Here is an 11,589-nt window from a genome sequence, read left to right on the forward strand (position 1 = left end):
CACCATGACCTCGTCACTCCTCACCATGACATCACCATGACCTCATCACTCATCACCATGACCTCGTCACTCCTCACCATGACATCACCATGACCTCATCACTCATCACCATGACCTCATCACTCCTCACCATGACATCACCATGACATCACCATGACCTCATCACCCCCACCATGACATCACCATGACCTCATCAGCGAGTCTCTCTGTGTACCTGAGGCCTTGATGAGCTTGCGCGCCTTCTTTTCTGCCATGGATGTGTTCTCATAGCAGTTCTGATTGTCCCTGGAGTGGCTGAAGCTGATGAACTTCACGGACCGTGTGTAAATCACCAGGTCCGATAAAGCCCGGGCCACCTTCACCTTCCTCTGCTCAGTGCCGTTAAGTGAGACAAGGTTAAACTTCACAGAGTGGTCATACTGAGAAAAAAATTAAACAATAACATTCTGAGAATAATGTTGCATTGCAGAAATAAAGTCATAATGATATGAAAATACTCATAAAATTACAAGAAAAAATCTGTCTGAGATAAACAGCCGTGGTACGAGAATAGGGTCAAGAGGATAAAGTGGAAATAAAATCAGAAAATTACAATAATAATCACGAGAAAAAAAATTTAATGAGAAAAATAGTCGCATTACAAGAAGTGATATACTGTATAAAGTTGAAATAACATGAGAATAACGTCAAAATAATACGAGAATTATTATTATGAGAAAAACTTGTACAAGGAAAAGTTAAATTACAAGAAGTCATATCACTAGAAAAACGTTTAAATAATATGAGAAGAGCCGAAATAGCACAAGAATAAAGTAATAATATGAGAAGAAAACAGAAAAAATAACACAAAAAAAAAAAATACCACAAGAAAGAACGTAATAATATGACTTTTTCCTCATACATTATTCTTGTAATTTTATTTTTTAAGTTTTCTCAGCGTGAACCTGATACTCTGACTTATTACACAAACATGCCACTTACTAGAATCTGCTTTAAACTGACTGAAACAACAAACCCTGACTTACTTTCTTCTTTGAACTCATTTTTCTTGGAGACCAGAACTTTGCTTTGGGTTGAATGCTGTCCTCCTCATCCTCATCATCCTCATCATCCTCATCATCAGCATCCTCGCCCTCATCTCCACTGTCCTCTGTCTTGTCCTCTCTCCTAATCTGTGACTTTAGCTTTTTGTTCTTGATCAGGATCTTATACATCAAGTCCTAACGGTGCCACACAAATGGCACGAACTCAGTCATAAAGTTATGCACACAAACCTTAATATACATCATTAATTCATGCTCCTCTTTTAAAAATTATCACATACTTGCATAAGTGTAACAGCCAAGCACCACTTTTGCATAAATCACTACAGCAGAGATCATTTCAGGTCATATTCGCTTTACTGCACACAGATTGGGGTTACAAAGACAGAGAAACCATTTAATCACACGCCAATACATCTGCTATTTACTCTATTTGTGCTTTAAATCTTCATCTTTTTCTGCCGCAAACTGTAATATACAAGAGTTTTGGGGAGAAAATATGACACATATTGACAGATTTACCAATGCAGGCAATGCTAGGGTCTATAAACTCTACAAATCACTTCCCTTGTTTAACAATATATCTTCAGATAAGCGTTATTCTCAAAGCAAAGCTAAAACATCTTTAAAAAACTAACCTTAGTGTTTCCAGTGGAAAGCTAAATAAGGGCCCCTCTTTTCAGTACTAACAGTTTTTCAAAAGATTGTACAAGAATTGGGATTCTGACGAGACAAAAAGAAAATAAAACCTTACCTCTATAAGCTCCTCCTCAAACCCAATAAAGAATATCTTGAAAATAAATACTGCTGGACCATAAACTGTCCCAGAATAAACAATATTGTTCTGACACCATTTTCTAGCTGATGAACATTTAACACTGAAACTGGAAAACATTTTAAATATCCAAAATAAATAAACAAAACAACATCGTCCTTAAAAAAAGGGACCATTTTGGATCAATGCACCAGGTTGAAGCCTTTGGTCATTTTGAGAAGAAAAAGAGACAAAACTAGAGAAATAATAATGCAAATGGAAATAACCAAGCTTGTTTTAATTGATTGACAGACTTGTGTAGCAGATCTTTAAAAATCTGCATAAACATGAATAAACTCTGCGTGTCCAAGAACACATCAGCTGTTTAAGTCATGCCCAGGTTTCAGGTAAAACACTGTAGCGACTTCACAGTCTCCAAATTTAGAAACTTTTTAAACGCCTAGAGCAACTTTTTTCTCAAACAAGCGACTCGCCATTTTTTTGTTGTCGTCATTGGATACTTTTATGGCAACAACATGTGAAACCAAATTTCATAACCAATAGGAAAATGTGCCTGCAGTTGTCACGGTTCAACCAGAAGAGGGCAGCACAAAATTGGTTTTAGACAAATTACGCAGAATTAAACAAATGTACCACAGAAGCATAAAGATGTGCTATCTCTGAGCCCCAGTTTAGATATTTTATCTGCAAAGAAAGATTTATTTTGGGTTTAGTTTCTCTTTAAACTATCATTTTCATAAACTCAAGGACATTTCCCTTCGTCCCTGTGTAATCTCTGTATTTATCGTTTTTAGGATAATGGCTCCTTTCTTTCCGAGTAGCTTTGCAGCAGATGTTGGACCAGGACTCGTTTCTCTGAGGGGAAACATTAACACCAGCTTCGTCACATGGTCCGTTGCTTTTATTCATTTCAAAAACAGAGAATGTTTTCATCTCCGAGACAAAGAACCCAATGGCCAAATGAACAACCTCTAATTCTGCACATTTTTTCTGTCCATGAAATCAGCTAAAAATTCCCATAAGCGTTCATCCTGCCATCAAGCTCACATTCACACTACCGCCTGAAGTGACCCAAATCCAGTTTATTTTCTGCGTGGTCGTTCACACTGCCAAATATATGCGACTTGTATGTGTTGTTCAGACTTCATGTAAAGGTCAGATAGAGGTCGCATTAAGGCAAAAAAATGGAATTGGGTCACTTCAGGCTGCAGTGTGAACGTAGCCTTACATTCTTCAACACATCCACTGTTATGCCAGTCTTACATTTGGGCTTGGGAGGTCTCCGGTGGTCGGGTGATCCAAAGGACTCTTCAACAGCTTGTCCCCCAGGATGGAGGTCAGGTACTCGGCCATGACCTCCTGCTGCTCCTCGCAGCAGTGGTTTTCCAGAGACAGAATCACCGGGTAGGCAGAGACCTGTCAGGACGTAAATTAAATCTAATTTAACAAATCACATCACGGAAGAGTCCAAAATAATCTAACTCCTGAAATCTGAAAGTGTGCAGTCACAGTGTTCAATGCAAAAACACAAAATATTACCAAGTATTTTTGGTCTGGTTTTTAGTGCAAATATCTTCGTAAACTTGAAATAAAACAAAAACTAACTTACAAGTAACTTTTCAGCACAATATAGGACCTTGTTTTAAGTAAAGTATTCCTTGTTATTGATAAATAAATTCTAATTTCACCTATATAATTATTATACACAACATGAGAAATTTAGTTATTGTTTAACATAGCTAGTACTTTTTCATCAATATTAATGAATCATTAACTTAAAACAAACTCTTATTCCTTCCTGAAAAGTTACTTGTAAGTTAGTTTTCACAACAAAGTATAAGGAAAAAAATAAAATTACAAGAATGAAGTTATATTACGAGAATAAACTCGGACCAGAGTAGTATCATAGTAGTCATATTACCGCTTTATTCTCAAAATCTGACTTTATTCTCATATTATTATTAGTCTTGTATTATTTCTACTTTTCTCGTAATATTATAGCTTTATTTCTCGTAAATTTATTTATTTTTTATTAGTATGGCCTTAGCAGTCCATTGCAAGTTGCCTTATTTCAAGTGAACTAAGATACTTGCACTAGAAACTAGACCAAAACTACTTGGTCAGACTTTGTGTTTGCTAGCTGGACCAGTAGCGTCTCAGTAGAGATTCCTCGCGCTTATAAAAGTATGATCAGAAACTGATTCTCGGCGCTGCATAAATGCGAGTGAAAAGCCGGAGCCGTTACCTCGAAGGCGTGTTGTTCCACGGTTCTGATGACATCCTTGAATAAAATCTTGGTGGTGAGGGTGTAGCCGTGGTAAACTACGGGCTCCGTGTCTGGACCATCCCAGCAGTCGATCTCCAGACAGCGGCAGCCTTTCCTCAGCGCGCTGCGACACACACACACACACACACACACACACACACACACACACTGAGTTCAGGCAGGGTTATCATAATCACAAACTTCACTACTTCCTTCCCATGCATACATTCTCACTCATCTATTTCTGTTTTTAATGATACCATAGATGTGTATTCCTTCTGCTGAATATTTAAACATGAAGTCTTGTGGAAAGCAGCATTCTGCTTGAGCTGGATGATAATGATGTCACTTTAAATTGTTATGGATTTGATATATTTTCTGGCAGCGTAGTGAAGAGTTATCTCTGTTTCTGCAGACGCTCTCCAGAGGGACTGCTTTTGGTTTTCTGCCAGTTTATTGCCTTCACTTATATCACTAACGAAGCGACGTAGAAAGGCTGCAGCCCAAAGCAAGCCAGTATGTTGTTTTTAAATCCTGGTGTCCAGTTAATGCAAATACTGTAAGGGGAAAAACAAAATAGTGCAAGTTTTCTGTCCGATCGGTGATTACCGATCTTTAAAAAGCCTGACCTGCTGATTCCAGTTTTGGCCAATACTAACTTTTTTTTTTCGTCTGAAATGTCGTTAAATATAGCAAGAAAGTCACTGAGCCTTCCACAGGTGGATGACTATTGTTTTTTTTTATATTTTTTTTATCATTTAACCGTTTATAAGCATCTTCCACATTTGTTTACATATAAAACATACATGAAAATTCACATTCAACATTATATAACGTGAAACTTTTGATGGGAGCTGTTGTTCTATCAGACCTTTTCTCCCATCCAGTTTGTCCAGTCCTTTCTCTATTTTTCATCGCTGTCTTTTGTCTTGAGTAGTGTCCATTTTGTCCACTTTTCTTCCATTTCTGTTTGCTGAAGTCTCAGATGACATGTCAGTATTTCCATGATGTAGATTTATTCTATTATTCCAATCCTTTGTTGGTGACGGAGGGTCCACTTTTACCCATTTTCTTACTAGCTATTAGCATTATCGTACTCGGATAGCTGAGTTGGGCGACTCGTTAACCGCAGAGGTGAGCTGATGGGCCGGTCTGTCAGTCAAACTTCTCACAGAAGAACAGAAGAGGACAGAGGCAGATGAAATCAGGGTATAAGATCAACTGATCACCAATCTCGTACCGATGAATTGATGCAACCCTCGTGCAAGTTAAATATTCACTCTAATCAGTGTAACGATGCAATAAGTAATAATCAGGGTTACACGATTTCCTTAATTTTGGGAGATCGATGATCAGCCGATACTTACATGTGATTCTGATTTTATCTGCATCAACAAAGGTCTAAAAATCAACCTCTGTCCTCTTCTGCTCTCCCATCAGAGAGGTTTGACTGACCCACCAGGTAATTTCTGCATGTTTTCAGTTAGCAATAGTCCCTCCACCGTTACCAACTCAGTGACTTTCTTGCTATATTTAGCAACATCTATACCAAAAACAATCGGTATCGGCCAAATTGGAATCAGCAGGTCAGGCTTTTTAAAGATCAGTAAAAACTGCAATCGCTTGCACTCTATAGGAGTAACGTAACAAAGTCAGACTTTAAAATGTACATAAAACCGCATTATGTAATAATCAATGCAAAATAAAATAAAATAAAATTCTTGAATGCATTTTGCACCATTTTTCCTTGAACGACTTGCAGGTTAAAGTTTCAGTTGAAGACGTTTTCCTTGATAATTGCAGTTATGAACTGAGAATATGAAGAAAATTGGAAAACAGTGTTTTAGATTCACTTCACATAAAATCCATATAAAACACGTAGAAAGTCTAATGTGATCGTTTTCAGTGTAGTTTTAACTTTGTGCCTCAGTTCAGTTGCGTTCACTCTCCAAACAGTGAATCTAAGCTTTTTTTTTTTTATTTCCTTGCTGAGTCTCCAATCAGCAGCCTTCTGCAGCTGTAGTCCTGTTTTTCTTGCAGATAAACATTTAGTTATCAGGCCAAGAGCAGAGCTTGAAGGCTGCTGGGGCTGAATGGTTAGTTTCTACCAGCTGGCCGGGGCATTCAGCCGTTCGCCGGATCCATAAATACTGAACTCTTGCTGCTGTCAGCTGCTTTGTAATCGCTCTCATTGTGCCACAGAGGTATCCACAGCAGATTTGCTGTCTGGCTCAGCACATGAGTAGGTCAGTGAGACGAGAAGGATGATATTCAGTGTCCGGAAACCAAACGTGCAGCTCTGCAGGTTCAGGATCGACTTACAAATAAAAAAAACTGTAGATTTCAGCGCTCTTTCTGTATAGGCACCTTGTATTTTTAGATTCTATATGAGCAAATCAATACAATAAATTAAAAACAACATACATTTAAACATGTACACTAAAACCATAAGTTGTTAAGGATAAATCATTTTAGCTACTTGTACTTGTGGGTTTGTGTATTCTTTGTATAATACTTTAATTATCCTTATTGCTTTATTCTGCTACAAAATATTGTTTATTCTTCTGAGAATTGCAGTACATTTTGACAGCTTTGATCTTCCGTAGCTTTCACCAGATTACACCAAGAAATGTTTTGTCATTCCCTCTTTTTATATAATGTCCATTCTCATTTATAAATTTTGAAATGATAGGTGCTTCGTTAAAACAAAGCGTCATAAAAACGCTCCCCACCTAACATACGCGTCCAGGTGGCTCTTCCCGACCAGCTGATCTCCGGTCAGGTAGGTGTTGTGAGACGTGGAGATGAAGTAGCTGGTGAGAGGCTGGTCCATGTCCTGGTACACCGTCTTATGAGTCCGGTTGAACACGCAGCAGTCTTTGGACTCCATATATCTGAGGAAGCCTTCGAACGTCATGCACCTGTTTTCTATAGCTGCAAGGAGGAAACAACAGGCTGAACTCTGGGTCAGGAAATTTAATAAAACAGAGCAGCAACAGCAAACCCAAGCAGAAAAACTGCTGATCCCCTTTACATGTAAGGACAGAGCCTGCTAAGTACTTCGCTAATGAGTTTTTTTTTGTTGTTGTTTTTTTTTATTGAAAAACACTTTATTTTGTTCTAAGTGGAATATCTGAGCTGCAAAGACTCTTTTTGTCTTTTTACCAATACTGGAGCTGCACGCGTCTTCAAGTCAAAGTATTCCAGCTCCAAAATAGACATGTTGCAACCGAGCAATCACAGATCAGTTCACAAAAAAGTAAGAGAAAAGTAAAGTACCCAAAAATCACAACAGTAGCGCTACTTCAACATTTTTAAAGTAAAAAGTAGCTGTCCAAGAAATGACTCGAGTAAAAAAATGTAACTGATCAAAACATCAATCATTTAATATTTAACTTTTTTTATACTTTAAACGTTTTTTAAAGGTCAAAATTAAAATAATTCATATTAAAAAATAACTACAAAATAACTAAATTAGGTAAAGGAAACATTTTTTCAACTCGGTTTCTTTCAATATGAAACTTAAACTTGAAAAGAAATTGCAGTTTTGTGTCCAAGTCCTGTGAATTTTTGGTTAAAACAAATTGGTTTGTGAAGTTACTCAATGGATAGAGGATCCAGAAACTTTACTTAATGTAAGGTATTTTTATTTTTATAGCACGTTTTCAGCAACAAGGCAATTCAAAGTGCTTTCATGTGATTACTGAAGTACTGAAGTAATACTGTTATAAATAAATATATTATTTATTAAATATATTATTTGTTTTAATAGGTTTATGAAAACAAATAAATGTCCCCATAAAATAAAAACTAAATAAATATTAAATTGTTTTATGTTCATTTCAAGATTGTTTTTGTGTATTTTCTTATTTATATATATAATAATGGTGTTTTATTTTGTGACTTATTTTTATTTTTATGTTCATATAGTCAAATAACTAAATAAATACACAAATAAATCCTGAAATCAAAAAACTAAAACTGTGATTGACAAAATCCCCTTTAAATTTTTTTTATTTTATGAACAGTATTTATTTAAATTTGAATAAAACAGTGTCCATAGTGTCCAAAAAAGAGAAACTAGTTTCTATTTCATGTTAAATTTACAACCAGAGGAAACAGAAAATCAGTAATTGCTTAAGAAATTTTCCTAAAAACTTTGATTAACACAAATAAGTAAAGCTTTAAAAAAATATTATTTTATATTACTATAAAGGGATTGTTGGGTTTTCCAGTAACATCCAGTTCTTTCTGGATTTTTCTTCAGTTCTGTCTTTTTAAGATCAGATTGAATTATGTTCTTTGCATGAACATTTGTTCCTGCACAGCTGCAGACTCTGTGCGACTGGGAGACACGTCCTGTTACATTTCCTGCTTTTTAATGAGACGTTCTGACTCTCTCTGCAGCACATCGAGCTTTTAGCAATACCTGTTCCACTTTCCCAGTGATGAATCCTCTTTTCTCCTCTTGTAGACCTGTCAGGTCCCAACTTACATGCAGACTGAATCACCATCGTCGTGATTCATCTGTTTTCCAGAATAATTTTTAAACCTTCTTGATGCAGCAACGAGACGAGATTCCCCCTCGTTCACTCAGTCTCTCACCTGCCTCGTCGATCTCGTATCTGTCGATCAGATCCTCCGCCGTGTCTTTGTTCGCTGCGAGCTCCATTTGTTCCTTACAGAGGAACGTCAGCAGAGCGCTCGCAGGTAAAGTAGGGATTCCTTCTGTGTATCTTTGAAACAGAGACAGGATTTCTACTCTCCTGGATTGCAGCACCTTGGTTCTCTTCAACATTACCTGCATAAAGTAAAGTTTAATTAATCAATTGAAGACATAAAACCATACTGAGATCAATTCAAGCTCATTAGAAGGTTTTTCATCAAAACTGCCTTTTTCTGTTGGCCTTACTCGATATTCTAATTATCTGGGAATTTCAGGTTTTTTGATTAAGTATAATTATCAGAATTTACAGAAATCAACACTTGATAGATGTCACACTGTGTGTGTTGAAACTAAATACACTTCAAAAATAGGCAATAAACAATGAATCAATTAATCACATGATAAATTAAAAGCAGCTCAATAATTTCAATTTGCAGGATTTATTGTTTTTCTCTTTTGTCTTTTTAAAACAGAGTCCATAGTTTCCATAAAAGTGAAACTAGCATCTATTTCATCTTAAATTTACAACCAGAGGAAACAGAAAATCAGTAAATGCTAAAAAAAATTTCCTAAAAACTTTGTTCAACACAAATAAATAGTCTTCTAGTTGAGAAGACTAGTTGAGAACTAGTCTTCTCAACTAGCTCTGGTCTCAACTAGTCCTTTTTAAAGGGCAACTTTGTTTACAGCAACTTCATGATTAATTTTATTTGTTTTGTTTTTTGGTTTTTTTATTGTGGATATTTAAAATGTTTTCTGGTTCCAGCGTTAAATGTTCATTTTGATATTTGAGAATGTTTTCTTCCGCTTTATTACCATTATGTGACTTAAAAATCAAAACAACAATATTATCGTTAATCACAATAACTTCTGGGACAATTTATTGTCCAGCAAAAACACAGAGTTTAATTAAGCAAGTATTTGTACACTTGAAATAAGACAAAACTAACTTACAAGTAACTTTTCAGCAAGATATAACACCTTGTTACTTGCTGAGATTTTATGTTTTTGCAACATAATCCACAAGTTTCAGTTCTGGAATTAAATAAATTAACCTTTTAATCACATTATAATTTATTTATTGAGCTGCAGCATTTTTTCAGATCATTTTTGTGAGTCTCAACTTTCAGTGACAGATTACATTTTCACAAAACTTCTTCAGAAAGCCGTGAACAGAGGTGTCAGCCATGAGATGTATCTCAGTGTTTACCTGTTTGCATCTTTAGAATACTTATTTCTCAAGCTCAACATGAAAGGGAATAAAAGAGAAGTCTGGATTTTTGCCTCCGCAGATGAAATCTTCGGAGGGACAAAAACTGCTTCTCCTGTCTTTGTCATTCCTCTCAGGCAGGAGGGAAAGTCTGTGACGTTCTCTGGCTTATTTATATGTATTTTTTCATTTTTCTTTATTATTTCTGCCACTTTTCCTCCATACAATTCAGATCTGTAGCTGTACATGCCTTCAAAGTGCCTGTATGCCACAATGATGTTAGCAGTGCAGAAAAGGCCTTTCATACTGAAAACTTTTAATTCTCCTGCAGAAACTAAACATTCGCTTAGATTACTAATCATCCAAGAACCAAATATAAAGTAGATTAAATATCCATGATGTATGATGATGTTGATGACTTTTACAGTAACAAAGGCTTTCGTCAGTTAGCTTTAGCGCAGCTTGATTAATTTCCCCAAAACTTTCTGAGACAACCTACCTTGATTAAAGATGGCCGCTGAGCCTCTGCTTTGAAAATGTAAAGATAGATTTATATTTATATTAAAAATATGTTTAAAAAATAAGCGCTGTAGCCGTTGGGCATGAAAATAATCTCTAAAGTTTTCAGCCAGTTTCTCTGTATGTACGGAAAGTTGTTGCCATGGTGACGGAACATTCCAGTTCTAAAGGCAGGAAATGTGAAAATCACAAACACAACAGTTTCTCTGTAGTGTTTCCTCCCTTCATGTTTTCTCTCTGCTTTATTGTTTTTATAAAAACTTTCCACTTCTTAGTTTCGTTAAAACCGTTTCTAAGGAAGAATCAGTACAACAGATTAGAGATACAGCTGCTGTTAAAACGTTTAATAAACCGTCGTCTCTGGGATCTAAAATATTTTAAATTAACGAAAAACTGAATTTTAAATTTCCAGTTTTCTGTTTTTCCTTTGAATATATTCAAATCTGAATATAAAAGAGCCCAATTAAAGGTTAGTTGGCCTATCAGATGATTTCTTGGCAAAAATGTAGGCAACCCTTTGACCCCTCACACTGTAAAACATTTACAGGTGGTTTAACTTGAAAATGAAAGTCCATCTGCTGCCTGGGAAATGCAGTTTAAGTCACAAGAAAATTGTTTTGGTTTAAACTCAGAAATTAAAGTTCATGAAGTTGATTTAATAACAAAAACAATGAAATTGTTTAACACATGAGTTAGGATTTACTTTTTCCCCTTTAACTTTGGCAGCTATTTTCTGATTTTTCAACTTTTAATCTTGCATACATCACCATTCATGATGAACGCTGATGCTAATCTCATCATATTGCTGCTTCTTGCTATAAGAACTACTCACATCTGCACTGCTGAGGTTAAAATGATAATTTTTTCTGTGGAAAGTGCAGCTGAAAAACAATAATTCGGTTCCCCAGTGTGTTCTCATGTATCTCACAAATGACTTTTTGCTTACAATTTTCTACAAGGGAACAGTAGACATCATGCAAATGACTGCCGATATTCAGATTAGTTCTAGCAGCGTTAATTTAATGAAATAAAGTCCAGGTCCTCCACATAGCCAAAACCACAGAGGATCAAAGTGTTTTTGCATCATGAAGAAATGCTCTGAGTATGTCG

General features: G+C 36.0%; 1 protein-coding gene across 4 annotated transcripts in view; it reads right to left on the bottom strand.

Annotated features, from left to right (window-relative positions):
- LOC103150269 (1-phosphatidylinositol 4,5-bisphosphate phosphodiesterase zeta-1) overlaps positions 1-10,615 on the bottom strand; it is a 27,338-nt gene extending 16,723 nt beyond the window's left edge. For 2 of the 4 annotated variants that reach the window (XM_016680588.1, XM_016680586.1), the window contains exons 1-7: positions 10,460-10,615; positions 8,690-8,885; positions 6,817-7,018; positions 4,064-4,208; positions 3,082-3,234; positions 1,026-1,220; positions 215-419 (exon numbers count right to left, since the gene is read on the bottom strand). In XM_016680588.1, the coding sequence (XP_016536074.1) occupies positions 215-419; positions 1,026-1,220; positions 3,082-3,234; positions 4,064-4,208; positions 6,817-7,018; positions 8,690-8,882 (1,093 nt within the window). In that variant the 5' untranslated portion in view covers positions 8,883-8,885; positions 10,460-10,615. Of the gene's footprint in view, positions 1-214; positions 420-1,025; positions 1,221-3,081; positions 3,235-4,063; positions 4,209-6,816; positions 7,019-8,689; positions 8,886-9,960; positions 10,058-10,459 lie in introns of those variants that run through there. The other 2 variants (XM_016680589.1, XM_016680587.1) reach the window with 2 other exon arrangements.
- Positions 10,616-11,589: the final 974 nt, after the last annotated feature.

This window comes from Poecilia formosa, unplaced genomic scaffold (genome assembly GCF_000485575.1).
Source record: "Poecilia formosa unplaced genomic scaffold, Poecilia_formosa-5.1.2 Scaffold246, whole genome shotgun sequence".
Classification (NCBI taxonomy): domain Eukaryota; kingdom Metazoa; phylum Chordata; class Actinopteri; order Cyprinodontiformes; family Poeciliidae; genus Poecilia; species Poecilia formosa.